The sequence below is a fragment of the Oncorhynchus keta genome, chromosome 30 (genome assembly GCF_023373465.1).
Source record: "Oncorhynchus keta strain PuntledgeMale-10-30-2019 chromosome 30, Oket_V2, whole genome shotgun sequence".
Taxonomy (NCBI): domain Eukaryota; kingdom Metazoa; phylum Chordata; class Actinopteri; order Salmoniformes; family Salmonidae; genus Oncorhynchus; species Oncorhynchus keta.
In genome coordinates, this window is record NC_068450.1 from 57,812,459 (window position 1) to 57,832,418 (window position 19,960).

Sequence of the window (19,960 nt, forward strand, 5' to 3'; positions counted from 1 at the left end):
CCTGATATTTTGCTTTGCCAATGGCAGCTACAAAACTCCACATAATCAAAACTCTATAGCGTAGCCATGGATTCTATTCTATTCGTTTTGTTTCAAGACCATTCAATCTGACGTCGCATTGGCAGTGCACTGCTCACAAAGAGTTACGGGCAGGGCTGTAATGAAGGACCATTGTGGGAGGCAGTGGAGCGGGTTTTGACAGTGCTATGGTTGCTGGTTCCTCAGAGGAGGCAACAGCAGTGTTGTTAGAGGGGAAAAGAGAGAACGAAGGAAAGAAAAATGAGGGGGGAAAAAAAACACATTACATTGAACACAAGTGCTAAGGCTTATGTAACTGCCCGTTATAAATAGCATTGCAAACGTGGGATGTTACATCGGGGAAGATATTGCACTCTTACATGTGCCACTGTTTCCATGACAACCTGCTCCAATTGCCATCTCTCACACTAATTACAGACCGGCAAATATCTCCAGGAGCGTTACGGCCCTTTCTTTCACAGTTATTCCTCCAAATAAACAAATCCATTGTGATTTTATACATTTTCCATTTTGGAGGAGGATTGTAGCCATAGTTTATTTGTCCTACTCAATTGATGAGGCTGAAATGAATGTCGGGACAGAACCCGGCTGAAAAGAAGGGGCCTATAGGCTATTCCGTTGCTATAGTGACGGGTGACAGAGTTGACTGTTAATGACATCCACAGGCCAACATCAATGGCATCCCATAATATCAGGCAAAGCATTTAGTCGTCCTCACTAGTGTTGCTTCCAACTGACGATTCACAGGACTATGGCAGCTGCTGCTGAGCGAGAAGCTGAGACTCCAAGATGAGGCGTTGGTTGGTTGCATAAGAGTACGCAGACGGAGCGAGCGTTGCATAATGGATCTCGATCCCATTTAATGTTAATGAAGTACCAAGGCATGGCATGGATGGCCGTGTAGGGGCCACTAACTACTAACTCCTCCCATCTCTGCGGAAAACCAGGCTAAATGACGGAACGCCAAATGGGTTGGTCGATATGGAACAACTCGAAATGGTTGACTTCCATCTCAAAAGACAACCATCCTGGCAGAGCTCAAAAGGGATTGGTCGAAATGGGACAAACAGGTCGGGCCCCCTTCAGTCTTGTGCCCCCTCGTCAAATGGAATGGTCCACTTTCTGCTTTAAACTGTGGGCCTGAACATGCAACATCTGAGAAAAGAACCTGGCTAAACGACCAGAACTCAAAGGGGGTTTGTTCGAAATTGGACAAACAGGTCGGGCCCACCTGAGTCTTGTGCCCCCTTGTCAAATGGAATGTTCCACTACTACTCCACTTCCTGCTTTAAACTAGTGGCCTCATCCGGGGCTATGCTGCCTGTGGCAATGCCAGCTGACTGTTTATCATCACAGTTAAAGTGCACTAATGGGAAACAGAAAGGCATGAGCGGACGGCCTCGGCAGACCAGAATGGAAATCGATGGGGCTATTCATTATAGGCGAATTTACGTGACAGAGCGAGGTCGAGTCCATCTCTCTCACTTTGCCCTGCTTCTCTCTGGGGTGAAATATGAGAACTACAGGGCCCCAATAGAGCTGTGGACAGAGACCTCAGACCAGACACAAGGCTATATATCTATATGCCCAATAGAGCTATGGACAGAGACCTCAGAACAGACACATGGCTATATACAGTGGGGCAAAAAAAGTATTTAGTCAGCCACCAATTGGGCAAGTTCTCCCACTTAAAAAGATGAGGCCTGTAATTTTCATCATAGGTACTCTTCAACTATGACAGACAGACAGACAGACAAATCACATTGAAGGATTTTTAATGAATTTATTTGCAAATTATGGTGGAAAATAAGTATTTGGTCAATAACAAAAGTTTCTCAATACTTTGTTATATACCCTTAGTTGGCAATGTCAGAGGTAAAATGTTTTTTTTATCAGTCTTCACAAGGTTTTCACACACTGTTGCTGGTATTTTGGCCCATTCCTCCATGCAGATCTCCTCTAGAGCAATGATGTTTTGGGGCTGTTGCTGGGCAACACGGACTTTCAACTCCCTCCAAAGATTTTCTATGGGGTTTGAGATCTGGAGACTGGCTAGGCCACTCCAGGACCTTGAAATGCTTCTTACGAAGCCACTACTTCGTTGCCCGGGTGGTGTGTTTGGGATCATTGTCATGCTGAAAGACCCAGCCACGTTTCATCTTCAATGCCCTTGCTGATGGAAGGAGGTTTTCACTCAAAATCTCACGATACATGGCCCCATTCATTCTTTCCTTTACACGGATCAGTCGTCCTGGACCCTTTGCAGAAAAACAGCCCCAAAGCATGATGTTTCCACCCCCATGGTTCACAGTAGGTATGGTGTTCTTTGGATGCAACTCAGAATTCTTTGTCCTCCAAACACGACGAGTTGAGTTTTTACCAAAAAGTTCTATTTTGGTTTCATCTGACCATATGACATTCTCCCAATCTTCTTCTGGATCATCCAAATGCTCTCTAGCAAACTTCAGACGGGCCTGGACATGTACTGGCTTAAACACGGGGACACGTCTGGCTCTGCAGGATTTGAGTCCCTGGCGGCGTAGTGTGTTACTGATGGTAGGCTTTGTTACTTTGGTCCCAGCTCTCTGCAGGTCATTCACTAGGTCACCCTGTGTGGTTATGGGATTTTTGCTCACCGTTCTTGTGATCATTTTGACCCCACGGGGTGAGATCTTGCGTGGAGCCCCAGATCGAGGGAGATTATCAGTGGTCTTGCATGTCTTCCATTTCCTAATAATTGCTCCCACAGTTGATTTCTTCAAACCAAGCTGCTTACCTATTGCAGATTCAGTCTTCCCAGCCTGGTGCAGGTCTACAATTTTGTTTCTGGTGTCCTTTGACAGCTCTTTGGTCTTGGCCATAGTGGAGTTTGGAGTGTGACTGTTTGAGGTTGTGGACAGGTGGCTTTTATACTGATAACAAGTTCAAACAGGTGCCATTAATACAGGTAACGAGTGGAGGACAGAGGAGCCTCTTACAGAAGACGTTACAGGTCTGTGAGAGCCAGAAATCTTGCTTGTTTGTAGGTGAGCAAATACTTATTTTCCACCATAATTTGCAAATGAATTAATTGTAAAAATCCTACAATGTGATTTTCTGGATTTGTTTTCCTCATCTTGTCTGTCATAGTTGAAGTGTACTTATGATGAAAATTACATGCCTCTGTCATCTTTTTAAGTAGGAGAACTTGCACAATTGGTGGCTGACTAAATACTTTTTTGCCCCACTGTATCTATATGCCCAATAGAACTATGGATAGAGACCTCAGACCAGACACAAGGCTACATATCTATATGACCAGTAGAGCTATGGACAGAGACCTCAGAACAGACACAAGGCTACATATCTATATGCCCAGTAGAGCTATGGACAGAGACCTCAGAACAGACACAAGGCTACATATCAATATGCCCAGTAGAGCTATGGATAGAGACCTCAGACCAGACACAAGGCTACATATCTATATGACCAGTAGAGCTATGGACAGAGACCTCAGAACAGACACAAGGCTACATATCTATATGCCCAGTAGAGCTATGGACAGAGACCTCAGAACAGACACAAGGCTACATATCAATATGCCCAGTAGAGCTATGGACAGAGACCTCAGAACAGACACAAGGCTACATATCTATATGCCCAGTAGAGCTATGGACAGAGACCTCAGAACAGACACAAGGCTACATATCTATATGCCCAGTAGAGCTATGGACAGAGACCTCAGAACAGACACAAGGCTACATATCTATATGCCCAGTAGAGCTATGGACAGAGACCTCAGAACAGACACAAGGCTACATATCTATATGCCCAGTAGAGCTATGGACAGAGACCTCAGAACAGACACAAGGCTACATATCTATATGCCCAGTAGAGCTATGGACAGAGACCTCAGAACAGACACAAGGCTACATATCTATATGCCCAGTAGAGCTATGGACAGAGACCTCAGAACAGACACAAGGCTACATATCTATATGCCCAGTAGAGCTATGGACAGAGACCTCAGAACAGACACAAGGCTACATATCTATATGCCCAGTAGAGCTATGGACAGAGACCTCAGAACAGACACAAGGCTACATATCTATATGACCAGTAGAGCTATGGACAGAGACCTCAGAACAGACACAAGGCTACATATCTATATGCCCAGTAGAGCTATGGACAGAGACCTCAGAACAGACACAAGGCTACATATCTATATGCCCAGTAGAGCTATGGACAGAGACCTCAGAACAGACACAAGGCTACATATCTATATGCCCAATAGAACTATGGATAGAGACCTCAGACCAGACACAAGGCTACATATCTATATGACCAGTAGAGCTATGGACAGAGACCTCAGAACAGACACAAGGCTACATATCTATATGCCCAGTAGAGCTATGGACAGAGACCTCAGAACAGACACAAGGCTACATATCAATATGCCCAGTAGAGCTATGGATAGAGACCTCAGACCAGACACAAGGCTACATATCTATATGCCCAGTAGAGCTATGGACAGAGACCTCAGAACAGACACAAGGCTACATATCAATATGCCCAGTAGAGCTATGGATAGAGACCTCAGACCAGACACAAGGCTACATATCTATATGACCAGTAGAGCTATGGACAGAGACCTCAGACCAGACACAAGGCTACATATCTATATGACCAGTAGAGCTATGGACAGAGACCTCAGACCAGACACAAGGCTACATATCTATATGCCCAGTAGAGCTATGGACAGAGACCTCAGAACAGACACAAGGCTACATATCTATATGACCAGTAGAGCTATGGACAGAGACCTCAGAACAGACACAAGGCTACATATCTATATGCCCAGTAGAGCTATGGACAGAGACCTCAGAACAGACACAAGGCTACATATCAATATGCCCAGTAGAGCTATGGACAGAGACCTCAGAACAGACACAAGGCTACATATCTATATGCCCAGTAGAGCTATGGACAGAGACCTCAGAACAGACACAAGGCTACATATCTATATGACCAGTAGAGCTATGGACAGAGACCTCAGAACAGACACAAGGCTACATATCAATATGCCCAGTAGAGCTATGGACAGAGACCTCAGAACAGACACAAGGCTACATATCAATATGCCCAGTAGAGCTATGGACAGAGACCTCAGAACAGACACAAGGCTACATATCTATATGACCAGTAGAGCTATGGACAGAGACCTCAGAACAGACACAAGGCTACATATCTATATGCCCAGTAGAGCTATGGACAGAGACCTCAGAACAGACACAAGGCTACATATCTATATGACCAGTAGAGCTATGGACAGAGACCTCAGAACAGACACAAGGCTACATATCAATATGCCCAGTAGAGCTATGGACAGAGACCTCAGAACAGACACAAGGCTACATATCTATATGCCCAGTAGAGCTATGGACAGAGACCTCAGAACAGACACAAGGCTACATATCAATATGCCCAGTAGAGCTATGGACAGAGACCTCAGAACAGACACAAGGCTACATATCAATATGCCCAGTAGAGCTATGGACAGAGACCTCAGAACAGACACAAGGCTACATATCTATATGCCCAGTAGAGCTATGGACAGAGACCTCAGACAGACACAAGGCTACATATCTATATGCCCAGTAGAGCTATGGACAGAGACCTCAGAACAGACACAAGGCTACATATCTATATGCCCAGTAGAGCTATGGACAGAGACCTCAGACCAGACACAAGGCTACATATCTATATGCCCAGTAGAGCTATGGACAGAGACCTCAGAACAGACACAAGGCTACATATCAATATGCCCAGTAGAGCTATGGACAGAGACCTCAGACCAGACACAAGGCTACATATCTATATGACCAGTAGAGCTATGGACAGAGACCTCAGAACAGACACAAGGCTACATATCAATATGCCCAGTAGAGCTATGGACAGAGACCTCAGAACAGACACAAGGCTACATATCAATATGCCCAGTAGAGCTATGGACAGAGACCTCAGAACAGACACAAGGCTACATATCTATATGCCCAGTAGAGCTATGGACAGAGACCTCAGAGCTATGGACAGAGACCTCAGAACAGACACAAGGCTATGTCTAGTTCTCCACCTTCAATGATTCCCATGTTGTTTGGGTGGAATCTGACACTTTTATACAACCAACCTTCAACCAATTCAGACAAATCTGTCGTTCTGCCCCTGAACAGGCAGTTAACCCACTGTTCCTAGGCCGTCATTGAAAATAAGAATTTGTTCTTAACTGACTTGCCTAGTTATATAAAGGTTAAAAAAATACAAAATAAAAAAAATAGACAAGAGTATGAAAAACCTACTATGGGTATATTTACAATTATAAACTGGTTGACTGACAGCCGGATATGACAAAACATTTTTTTTTACTCTAGTAATTACGTTGGTAACCAGTTTATAATAGCAATAAGGAACCTCGAGGGTTGTATCCAGGCACTCTGTGTTGCGTTGTTCATAAGAACAGCCCATGGCCATATACCACACCCCCTCGGGCCTTATTGCTTAAGTATAACGTTTGGTGAAGTATGGGAGCCTACGAGGCTCAGTTGGAGAATTACAATGGCAAAATAGGAAACTGTCTATCGTTTGTGGCCTATATAGCAAGGGCCTCCAAAGGCTCTCGCAAACAACCCCTCTCAGTGGTTCTGCTGTCAAGAAGTTCAGCCTACTGCTTTGTGATGTAAGAGAGGGGGGAGAGACAGAAAATCAGAGAGAAAGCGAATGGGGCAGAGAGAGAAAGTAAGATGGAGAGAGAAAGACAGAGGGAGAGGAAGCAAATGGGAGAGAGAGAGAGAGAACATGTGAGAGTAAGCAAAGAGCACTTTTTTTGGCCCGGGGGCCAGTGAATAGTGGTTGCCATGGCAGCATGTTACCCACGACCCAGTTGAGCGGAGCCTGTAGCTAGCTGACTACATCCCTCCACAGCTCCTCGGTTCCCTTCCCACGCGTACACAGCAGAAGGATATGAACTCCCCCTCGGGGGTCAGAGCAGAGGGCTCAGGGATGGGGACATGACTCCGAACCTCAACCTGAGCATGGTCTGAACGAGGTAGAGGAGAATGTGCGTGGTCCAAAAGTGGTCTGAACACTCTTGTCAGCCGGTCCCAATTCACTCTCTACCCCTTTCCTTTGGCACTTCAATGCAGATCTATAAGATGGAAGCAATATATCTCCACCACTACACTGCTTATACCTATCCAGAGCCTTCAGATCTGCAAACATGGAAGGGGTAAGGATGGTTAGGGGGGAATTGGGACCAGCTGTGAGATTACACAAAACCTGTTGTTAGAGCGACGACAGAGAGAGAACTGTGACTACGCCTACATCCATTATTCATTAGTCAGGTGATTGGTTTTTATCCCATTTGGAAAATGGAGCATCCACAGCCAGAGGAAAAGCCACTTTAACGTTCATATGTTGATGGGTAAAAAAACTAAAGCTCTGAAAAAAAGACACCTATTTAAAATAGCTACTGTACTTGATACTTTTCCAAGGGGATTTTCCTGCTCCAAATTATGAGTCACGTTATGACACATTTAGTAAATGACACCTTTAGTAATATGACACATTACTAAATATTACGAGACATGATGATGAAATGTTACAGTGACACAACTCTACATTGACTCGTTTTAGCGCCTAATAAAGTCGGTTATAATGACTAGCCTTGTGAATATTTCACCTCCAGTCTGTTCTCTTGCCTCAGGGGCTATTCCAGTTTAGAAGCTCCATATTCATTATAGGACAACTTCCTCTTGCATTGCATTGTGGGAAGACTCCCAACAGAGCTGTGTGGATCACCAAAGAGAGACACATGTCCTTTCTACAGCAGGAAAGCAATGGCTCCTTCAATGAGGCGTCGATGAAAGAGAAGTGAACAGGTTCGGGGTGGAAAACAGGCACCCGACACGTGTCATGATTAGAGATTCGTTGAATTTTGATAAATGATGACTAATACTTTCAGCATGTTCTGATATTTTAGGCTACTCCGTGTTTCTCATGTAGCTGTATGTTATATCCCTATTCTACAACTGCCAAGCACAACGATATAGACCAAAGAAATAGTGAAATCCAACAGTTCTAACGACACGTGACAGCATGTTTCGGGCTATTTCTGTCGGATCTCAAAGGACGGTACAGTTTAGAGGATCACATGTGAAAAGTGACCTCCATCAAACTTCTCTTCCATATCCAGAGAACCTTATCCACCTGACCCTGATCTGGTCTGCATCCTATAGCCAAGTTCTTACCCTGGTCCGGCATTAATATGAAGGACGCTAGGCGACAAGGTCCGTACATGCTCACGCATAATTAAGTGTAATGAAGTGTACAGCTTTTAAATCCCCCTCAGCACTCGTCTACGACACTCCTATAATTTGATAAATACTTTATCCCAGCAGTCTCTCTGCCTGCCTGTATCCCTGCCTGCCTGTATCCCTGCCCGTCTGTCCCTCTTCCTGCCTGCCTGCCTGTCCCCCCCCCATCAGCCAGTGTACTGTTATGGGAAATCTGGGATAAACCTAGCCAGCTGTGCAGGGGACTCCCATCATACACTTATGCACACATTAATATACAACCATACACATATGCAGACAGAGAACTAGCTCTATGCATTCAGGCACATGTAAATGGCATATAACCAGCTAGCACATTTGGTTTCTTGGAAGTTGTGGGAATGTACATTTTTGGTTTCTCATTGATTCTGGGAACGAAGCCATACTTTTCCTGACCGGTAAAACTGAGAACATTCAGCCTATTCTGGGAACATACATTTCTATATTTGCAGGGAGGTTCTGAGAACAACTTGCTATGGTTACCTGAACGTTTTCGTGGAAGGTTTTATTAATTAATTTGCTTAGGCATTAATCATTCAAACATTCATTGTTGATTCTGGCAAAGCATCAGTGAGATTTGAACATATGATCTTCTGCTCTCTATCCATGGAATTAGTCCACTGAGCCACCAGGATGGAGCTAGATTGCCATGTTAGAAACAGACCCTGTTTCAAAGGAAACAAGCACTCATTAAGATCAGATGTGGCCAATTAGTGGGTGCGGCCAACACACCTGAAAATACTTAACAAGACAGAGGATAGAGAGTTTTTCTGACGCTGAGAATAGAATGTACATATTTTTAAGTAATATTTTTTGGACGTTACTAATGTTTTCTTGCTTTTTTTTTATGGAACGTTTTCTTAATGTTCTGTGAACATGGCTTTAAATAGAACCATGAGGAAACCTGCAGAAAACGTTATGCTAAAGTACTAAAATTCCAACAAAGAACATTGTTTCTTAGCGTTCTTGGAACGATTTGAGAAACCTGGAGGAAACGTTATACTGAAATTCACACCCAAGAAACATGGTTCTCAGAACATTATGTGCTAGCTGGGTATCCTGCACCATTCCCAGAAACATTGTGGGGAGGTTGTATGCAAAATAACCATAGGACAACCACACTCTCACCAAGCTCTAAGACACGGTTCTCAGAATGTTATGTGATAGCTGGGAAATCACGTAAACATACAAATACAAAGTACACATGGCTTAAGCAGCTAAACACACACACACACACACGTCTCGATGCATATGCGTGTAACACTGAACCATGTGTGAGAGCACTAGCAGTTCCGGACAACAGTGTGATCACACTCTCCATAGCCGACGTGGGTAAGTCTTTTAAACAGGTTAACATTCACAATGCCCCAGGGCCAGACGGATTGGAGCAAGTTTCTTCATTGATATTTTCAACTCTGCCTGATCCAGTCTGTTATACCCACTTGTTTCAAGCAAACCACCATAGTCCCTGTGCTCAAAAACTGCAAGTTAACCGGTCTAAATGACTATTGCCCCTTAGCACTCACAGTTGTAGTCATGAAATGCTTTGAAAGGTTGGTCATCGCTCACATCAACACCATCATCCCAGACACCCTGGACCCACTCCAATTCGCATACCGCCCCAACAGATCCACAGATGAGTGCAATAGAGATTGCGTCCACACTGTCCTTTCCCACCTGGCCAAAAGGAACACCTACGTGAAAATGATGTTCCTTGACTACAGCTCAGTGTTCAACACTATAGTGCATTCCAAGCTCGTCACTAAGATAAGGACCCCATTATTAAATACCTCCCTCTGCAATTGGATACTGGACTTTGACGGGCGGCCCATCCGCCATGCTGAACCTCAACACAGGGGCCCCGCAGGGGTGCGTGCTGAGTCTCCTCCTGTACTCCCTTGTTCACCCACGACTGCGTGGTCGCACACAACTCCAACAACATCATTAAGTTTGCTGATGACACGATGGGGTGGTAGGCCTGATCACCGAGGACAACTACACAGCCTATAGGGAGGAGGTCAGAAATCTGCCTGGCAGTGTGGTGCCAGAACAACAACATTTCCCTCAACGTCAGCAAGACAAAGGAGCTAATCGTGGACTACAGGAAATGGAGGGCCGAGCACACAAATCTACATACTAGAGGTCGACCGGTTATGATTTTTCAACGCCGACACCGATTATTGGAGGACCAAAAAAAAGCAGATAACGATTAATCGGCCGGTTTTTATATACATATTTGTAATGATGACAATTACAACAATACTGAATGAACAATTAACTTTTATTTTAACTTAATATAATACATCAATAAAATCTATTTAGTCTCAAGTAAATAATGAAACATGTTCAATTTGGTTTAAATAATGCAAAAACAAAAGTGTTGGAGAATAAAGTAAAAGTGCAATATGTGCCATGTAAAAAAGCTAATGTTTAAGTCCCTTGCTCAGACCATGAGAACATATGAAAGCTGGTGGTTCCTTTCAACATGAGTCTTCAATATTCCCAGGTAAAACGTTTTAGGCTGTAGTTATTATAGGACTATTTCTCTCTATACCATTTGTATTTCATATACCTTTGACTATTGGATGCTCTAATAGGTACTTTAGTATTGCCAGCCTAATCTTGGGAGTTGATAGGCTTGAAGTCATAAAAGTCATAAAAGAGCTGCTGGCAAACGCAGTAAAGTGCTGTTTGAATTTATGCTTATGAGCCTGCTGCTGCCTACCACCGCTCAGTCAGACTGCTCTATCAAATCATAGACCTAATAACACACAGAAATACGAGCCTTAGGACATTAATATAGTCAAATCCAGAAACTAGCATTTAGAGAGAAAAAAAACGAAGCGTTTATTCTTTCAGTGAAATACAGAACCGTTCCATATTTTATCTAACGGGTGGCACCCATAAGTCTAAATATTGCTGTTACATTGCACAACCTTCAATATTATGTCATAAAATTCTGGCAAATTAGTTTGCAATGAGCCAGGCGGCCCAAAATGTTGCTTATACCCCGACTCTGCATGCAATGAAACACAAGAGAAGCGACACAATTTCCCTAGTTTAAGATTGCCTGCTAAACATGAATTTCTTTTAACTAAATATGCAGGTTTAAAAAATATATACTTCTGTCTATTGATTAAAGGCATTGATGTTTATGGTTAGGTACATTTGTGCAACGATTGTGCTTTTTTTGCAAATGCGCTTTTGTTAAATCATCCTGTGTTTGGCGAAGTTGGCCGTCTTTGTTAGGAAGAAATAGTCTTCACACAGTTCGCAACGAGCCAGGTGGCCCAAACTGCTGCATATACCCTGACTCTGTTGCACAGAACACAAGAGAAGTGGCACAATTTCCCTAGTTTAAAGAAATTCACGTTAGCAGGCAATATTAACTAAATATGCAGGTTTAAAAATATATACTTGTGTATTGATTTTAAGAAAGGTGTAGATGATTATGGTTAGGTATACATTGGTGCATTCGCTTTTTTCGCGAATGCGCTTGTTAAATCACCTGTTTGGCGAAGTAGGCTGTGATTCAATGACAAACTAACAGGCACCTCATCGATTATATGCAACACAGGACAAGCTAGATGAACTAGTAATATCATCAACCATGTGATTATGTTAAGATGGACCGTTTTTTATAAGATACGTTTAATGCTAGCTATCACCTTACCTTGGCTCCTTGCTGCAATCGCATAACAGGTAGTCAGCCTACCACGCAGTCTCCTCGTGGAGTGCAATGTAATCGGCCCTGATCAGTGTCCAAAAATGCCGATTACCGATTGTTATGAAAACTTGATATCGGCACTAATTAAAATCGGCCATTCCGATTAATCGGTCGACCTCCAGTACATACTGTTTTACCTCAATTAAGTTCCAAGTTTTAATGTCACATGCACAAGTACAGTGAAATGCCTTTCTTGCTAATTTAATCAAACACCAACTACCTCGTACCCAAGTACACTGACTCTGTACCGGTACTCCTTGTATGTAGCATAGCATCGTTATTGTTATTTATTGTGCTATTATATTGTGTTACTATTTTGTTTTTTTGCTATATTTGTGTATCCATTACTTTTATTCTATCAATGTTCATACTTTTTAACTGCATTGTTGGGTAAAGGGCTCGTAAGTAAGCTTTTCACGGTAACGTCTACGACTTGTTGTATTCGGCACGTGACAAATAAATTTACATAACCTTTTTTAAATTTTTTACACACACACACACACACACACGCACACACACACACACACACACACACACACACACACACACACACATAGTATCATTCCTATGGTGAAACCAGAGGGGTAAGAGTGTGGTCTACCCTTGTCCCTCAATCCTCAAGGTAAAGATTACGGTCCTCTGCTCTGAGACATTACATGAAAGTACGGCTCCATGCATTGTTTGCAGCGGTGTCGCATTAATTCACCAAAATGTACGTCTGAGTCTCCAGCCAAAGGGTCTGGTACAGTCTAAATCGGGGTGGCAATGGGCTTATGTAACAGACTTAGCTAATGCCCTTTCCATTGCCCCTGTCATGTGATTATGGCCATTCACACGGTCAAATGAAGCATTTCCATTTCCACCAATGTCTTCTTCAGGTCAGAGTGAGTGGAGGGAGGTTTTCATACCTCACTGGTAAGGATGGACACTGGCCCAATGTGAAGTCCTGTCCATTTCTTACAGCTGCCAATGGAATCAAAGATGGACTCCACAGCAGAGATTGGCCAGAGAGCCCCCTGTCCTTTCATAGTCGTGGTTATTTCAACATGATGTTATATTGCGAATACAGATACAAGTGAACCAAAGTCATGAGAGAATGGTTTTTACTAACAATTGGGGAATAACACACAGTCTCATGGAGCCCATTTCCATAGAATAGATTTCCATTCAATGTTTCCATTAATACACCATAGTCCTCTTTTGTCTTTTGCTCCATTTCACGCTCTTTGTAGTCACTGGGCAGAATCACATTGGCTGTCTCTCTTTATGATCCTGGATGTATTGATGTCATCGTTAACGATGACGAGAGTTCAATCGGGCACACTGAGATTTATGGGATGTGAGTGGAGCGAGCAGATTGGGCATTAGTAGGCGATGGAAGAGGGCCAAAGACACTGGCAGGAGGTTGGCACGGCTGGCATTGCGTTGGAACAATGCATGCTGCGCCAACCTGTCACTCAGTGCTATTCATATACCCACATACAGAGCATACTGTAGACAAAATTAACACACAGCATAAACACACTAATATGCACACAGACACGTACAAAAGGAGTAAAACATACATAATTTAATTCACACAGCCTAAGGAGCTGCACGTGGATACTCCCACTAAAATACAAAATCTTATGCATGCATGCATGAATGCGCACACACACACACACTCCCCAGGTGGAGGCTGAGAGCGTGTGTGTGTGTGTCAGAGAGAGCAAGAGAGAAATTGTTCAAGGCCTTGGAGGTTAATTAAGATAGTGGAGATGAGAAAGAGATGACAGTGAATGGGTGAGAGAGGGATGTAGCAGACTGACTGAAAGAGCGATGGGATATGAAAGAGAGAGCGACAGGAGAGAGCGACAGAGTGAGAGACATTAGGAGAGACTGGGTCAAATAAATGAACAGAGAAAAAGAAAGGGGAAGATGGGGGGAGAGAGAGAATCGCGGAACCCTTTTTGGTTCCAGGTAGAACCCTTCTAGATAGCACCTTTTTGTAATGAGAGACCTGCCTATTACAGCCGTGATATTAGAGAGATACCAAGCCAACACACAAAGAACTAGGAAACCTGCTCACTCCTCCCTCGCCCCTTCACACTCCCACCTCCACCTCCCCGCACGTCTATCAAACAACAGGTCTCCTGAAGGGGAGGGACCTTTAGATACACAGGGCCTCAGCTGGACCTTTCCTGAACCTTCTGAGAACGGAACACACACGACTGTGTGTGTGAATTTCTGGGATCTTTAATTCCAGCTCATGAAACACGAGACCAAAACGTTACATGTTGCATTTATATTTTCGATCTGTGTCATTTTCACATACAAACGTTATATGTCCGAATCAAAATATGCTTTCCAAAAATAAAATGGTCGTTGTGCTAGAATGTTCCTTTTGATTGCCGATATTCTGCATTTATCCGAGTGCCATCAGGTTTCATGTGTCCATGTAAACAGGACTATTAGGGAAATCGTTGTTCTTCCAAAGCATGTAAATGTTTTAAATCAAACTATTTTATTAATCTGACATTCCACAATAATTGCATTATTGCATTATTGTGTGCATGTAACAGCACTCAATGTAACCAGGGAATTTCACACACACCACCTACAGTGCTACATTCCAATGGCATCCACTTATGCTGCAGTTGGATACATTGCATTGAGAATATTTACACAGAGGTTCAGTACAGTAGAGGGTTTAGCACAAGGGAGCATAGCGCTGCGAGTGTTCTGCCTGCGTTCAGCTTGAACGGTAAGTGAGGAAATGTTCTACGACTCATATATTAAAACGGAACCCATCAAGCGCTCCACTGTTACGCCCCATCGCCGTGGTGGTGATGATGTAATCCCTCACGGTTGTGATCTGAAGATGTGGACCGCAAAGCAGCGGAGAGTTACGTAAGGGAGAACATACTACCCCTGCCCCCTCCCTCCTTTCCTGTGTGATACAGGGAGAATAGGAGGTTTATGCCTGGCTAAGTCAGTCTGACATCATCGAGAGAAAGAGAAGGAGAGAGAGGGAGGGGGAGACGGAGGTGAACTGACCGAGCGGAAAATGGTGACAGAGAGTGAGCCGAAGAGGAGGGAATAGGAAAGGCCAAAGGAGAGAGAAAGAGGAGAGAGAATAACTATCCTGTATCATACAATAGGGTCAGAGACCAGTCCCTGTACTGAGGCACCACAGGTCCAAATAGTAGGCATATAGCCTATAATAATTTAAACTCTCTCGCTCTCACAGCCTCTACTATATCGGAGTACAATATAGCCCAACTGAAACCCCACCTAGCCTCCTCAAGGGGTTTGGCAGAAATACAGGGAGGGATGCCAACTGGGTGTTCGAAATCACAGCCAATGTGAGCGGTTGAGTTTGTCTTCGGCCTGAAAGGAGGGCGTGACAGATGTCAGCAGCAGAGAGGTTTTATCGGCTACATTGTAAGGGGCTTTGATGTCAGGTCACATCTTTGGTCAGATTACATTATGAATTGTGACGGATGCGTCAACTGAGGCGTTAGGCCTGCGAGAATGCTTTGGTTCGATACATCGAGGCCGCCTGGTTGCCCGAATCTACAGCTGTTACTGTGCAACTGATGTTGTTGGATCCCCAATGGAGGCGAGGCACTTACAACACACAAGCTTCTTATATGACATGGCAGAGCTTCAACTGCTTGCCCTACTCACTATAAATCTCTTCCATTTTAGAGATGCTGAGGATTATGGTGCAACGTCAACAGTTGTAGAATATACTCCAGCTGTAGATCGTGAAGACATTGCCAGCCACACAGCCCCTTCCCTCACTGTGAATGCTATCCACGGCCATACCCCTAACCAATGCATAGGATATCAGGTTACATTAATTTCGTAGAGATGAGCTACATATCCTGTAGAACGTTAGTTCCGCAAGTGTCATGTAAAGATGATTCACCACAGGAGAACTTCCTAAGGAGATGTTATACAGTATTGGGGAAGCTACTCTTAAAATATAGTTTACCAAGCTACAAGTTACTTCACACGGAAGTTAAACGACACTAAAGCTACCGTTAAGATAAAAATATAATTGACTTAACTAAAGTTACTTTGAAATTGTAGTTCACTACCGCCAAACTACTTTTTTGATCAATTATAATATCTAAATCTGAAATGTCATAGACTAGAAGTTGCAAGAACAGACCACTGTGGAGTCAGATGTTAACATCCTGTGTGACTTGGCCTATTAAACACAACAGCTGTGTTTTAGGTGAGAAACAGGCATGTCTGATGCTGAAAAAGAAAGGATGTTATAGACTAACTCACCCATTTGATTTCTTTTCTTACAAAAACAGTAGTGTGCAGCTCCTGTACATTTACATTTACATTTAAGTCATTTAGCTGTAGTTAGCTACACTTCTATATACATGGCAAAACAGGAATTAACTACTGAAAACACTGTCAAGATTTGAATTTGGTTCAACTACCACCAAGCTGCTGCAAAATCTATATGTATAGTTCACTACTCCCAAACATTAATGTTATAGTGTTAGTTATTATGATTAGGTCAACGTAGGCTATTTGTTGGCTATGGCAAGCCTTATGACATGTAGCATGTATGCCTACTAAATTGAAATCTCTATGTAAAACGTATTCAAATGTAACCACATCTGAACAACGCATTGAATGGATGGGGGATGGGGAGAAAGCCTTGGTGTATGTTGTACACTGTTCGGGGGAAAAAAGGTGCCATCTACAACATAGGTGTTATTCAGCTGTCCCCATAAGAGAACCCTTTGAAGAACTCTTGTTGGTTCCAGGTATAACCCTTTTGGTTAATTGGTTCCAAATAAGTGCATTTTGGGTTCCGTGTAGAACCCTTCCCACGGAGGGTTCTGCGAGGAACCCAAAATGGTTCTAACTGGAACCAAAAAGGGGTTTTACCTGGAACCAAAAAGGGTTCTCCTATGTGGACAGCCTAAGAACCCTTTTGAAACCCTTTTTTTTGAAGAGTGTAGCGTTATATGGCTAGAAACAGGAGGATGGATGGGGTGGCAGGTTAAAGAAGCAGCCCCGAGGACACTAGCTGCTACATAGCACTGCCCTCTAAGAACTGATTTAGGATCATATTTGTGCATTCAACTCCTGACCTCAGCCACAGGGAGGTAATAGAACCAGCTGCTATTAGATTTAGTAGGCTGTAGCGCCAAGGGATAGTCTGTATCAAAATGATTGATTGAAATAGTGATTGCAAAATAGTGTAGCCTAATTGAGGTGATGGATAATGTTGCTTGTTATCTGATTACCGAGAGGTAATGACTGGGCAGGGGTGTTATTTTGCCCCAGTAACCTATATCACAAACAAATGTAGTCCCTATGTACATTCCTATACATTGGGCAAATTGAGTCGGCCCCACCCCCTGCTTTGTAGCTGGACAAAGGCAACGACACCCCAACATATAGCGGAAACAATATTATGCCTTGCGCATAGCCTACTATTTATAATTTGTCATTCCATGACCAATGGTGGTCAAAAGCTGCCGTTTTTACGAGTGTTATCATGTGAAATGAGAGGACCGAGCTTGGTATGTGTCAAGTGGAAAGGGACCCCAGTTTATGTGTCGCTGATCCCTTATTCCCAGATAGATGTTTTTTTTATGTATTTTTTTTTAATCAACGCTCGCCAACATACGGGCCACATCCTAATTGATCTATTCCATAAACCAAAGACAACAATGACAGTCACATTGACGACCACGTCTATGGCAAAATCCCTTTGTGAAACGGCTATTTCGCAATGATGAGATCCAATCTCGGCAGCAGTGGTCCATGCACCTGACCATTAGCCCACACCAATACGCGCACCTGAGACAAACAAATATACATATAAAAAAGGAGACAATACAATGGAGACAACCCCGCCTTTGATGTGCCACACGAGTCATTTATAATTTTCACATGATTGAAAAACAGGGTAATGGTGATTCTACATGGCTGCAGCAAAGCAAGGCAAATTGGCATTAACTATGCTCCATAAAACCGAGCGCGCGCCTTCAGCCCTCTGTCTTGGTCAAGTAAAACATGTCCAAATAAAAATCAACGTTGATGCGACACACACACAAAATAATGTCATTTAATATTCTTTGTCATTTGCAAAAGGCTCATAACAAAACACATGCCAGAGCAAGCCACCGTGCAGGAGAAAACAGCGCTTTTGTGTCACGTGAAGCGAAGCCATCGCAAGTAGGTGAAATCGCGCAGTAGTCTACCAGTACGGTTGAAACGCGCAAAAACGACCATTCCGTACCTTTGCTTTCTTCCCTCTCCTCTTGGTTTTCCTCTGTGGTAGACTCCATGACTGGCTTCGTCCCATCCATTTGGAATGTTTTCCTTTGAATACTTTTTCTCCCTGGCTTTTGGATTCTGACTTTGCTCTCTCTCTCTCTCTCTCTCTCTCTCTCTCTCTCTCTCTCTCTCTCTCTCTCTCTCTCTCTCTCTCTCTCTCTCTCTCTCTCTCTCTCTCTCTCTCTCTCTCTCTCTCTCTCTCTCTCTCTCTCTCTCTCTCTCTCTCTCTCTCTCTCTCTCTCTCTCTCTCTCTCTCTCTCTCTCTCTCTCTCTCTCTCTCTCTCTCTCTCTCTCTCTCTCTCTCTCTCTCTCTCTCTCTCTCTCTCTCTCTCTCTCTCTCTCTCTCTCTCTCTCTCTCTTAGCTCCTCTGTATACACTAGGCTACAATATTCAAAGGTCTTGTCCGATTTTGCACAGATTAGTGCTCCCTAAACGATGCCAGCTAACGCTTTGGCCGTATGTCACTTGGAATCCCAATTTGGCGATGGACAAAAACGTCGATCATGGCAGATTTTGAGCGCGGATTCTTTTGATAGTATATCACATGACCCATCCCGCCTCCAGGCACATAGCATCCCTATTTGGAAAAAACGGTTCCAACAGGGTTCTTCAGCTGTCCCCATAGGGTAAACCATTTGTTTTGTTATTCCAGGTAGAACCCTCTTTGGTTCCAGGTAGAAACATTTTGGGTTCCAGGAACCAAAAAGGGTTCTTCAAAGGGTTCTTCCGGACAGAAGAAGAACCCTTTAAGGTTCTATATAGCACTTTTGTTTCTATGAGTGTACAGCTATATCACACAGGTGAGAGAAAGAAAGCAAGAGAGAGAGAAAAAAGGAGAGAGAGATACAGATAGTGTGTTGGTCAACCCTCCAGGGTTCTAGGTTACTGCACCGTAGGCTGTATCTGCATGCACCAGTGTGCAAACTCACAGCACTGACACACAAAATATACACACGTCAACGCTCACGTATGCACTTGCACTAACGCACAACAGCTACCACACAAAAACACACCGCCCACCCTCCATCTGGTGACTAGAGGGCTAGAAAGAGAGAGAGTGGGTGATCTACAGGGAGTACGAGAGAGAGGGGGGAGATGAAGACGAAGAGGAGATACAGAGAGAGAGAAAATAATGCAGAATAGTCTAGGCTTTATTTGATCTGGACTATAGGCCTACAGTTTGGGGGATGGGGGATGGGGTGGTTACAGACTTTCCCATCCTAACAAAATATACGATATTTCATGCTGGACAAAAAATTACGGAGAAAAAACATATTCATAATTCATTTGAATTAATTTGCTGTGTACAATTGTTCAGCTCGTTTTCTAATAATACACACACATCCTCAAACAAAGGGACGCCATCTGCCCCGAATCCTCTTAAATAAGGTATTAATTCTGATGCACGTGGCCTAATGCAGCTCAAATGCTTGGTGTCTAGCTGGACAAAGCCTAGTGCTCTGTCTGTTGTAGCAGAGCCACACAACTGTCCAGGAAAGAGGCTTTCAGAGCACAAACAGGTGTTTTA

General features: G+C 43.6%; 1 protein-coding gene across 3 annotated transcripts in view; it reads right to left on the reverse strand.

The window, feature by feature from the left end:
* The window catches only part of LOC118363810 (neuronal membrane glycoprotein M6-b-like), a 35,955-nt gene that overhangs the window by 9,313 nt on the left and 6,682 nt on the right, over positions 1 to 19,960 (reverse strand). For 2 of the 3 annotated variants that reach the window (XM_052488641.1, XM_052488642.1), the window contains exon 1: positions 18,395 to 18,562. The exons of the other annotated variant lie outside the window; for it this stretch is intronic. In XM_052488641.1, the coding sequence (XP_052344601.1) occupies positions 18,395 to 18,464 (70 nt within the window). In that variant the 5' untranslated portion in view covers positions 18,465 to 18,562. Of the gene's footprint in view, positions 1 to 18,394; positions 18,563 to 19,960 lie in introns of those variants that run through there. 3 annotated transcript variants of the gene reach the window in all.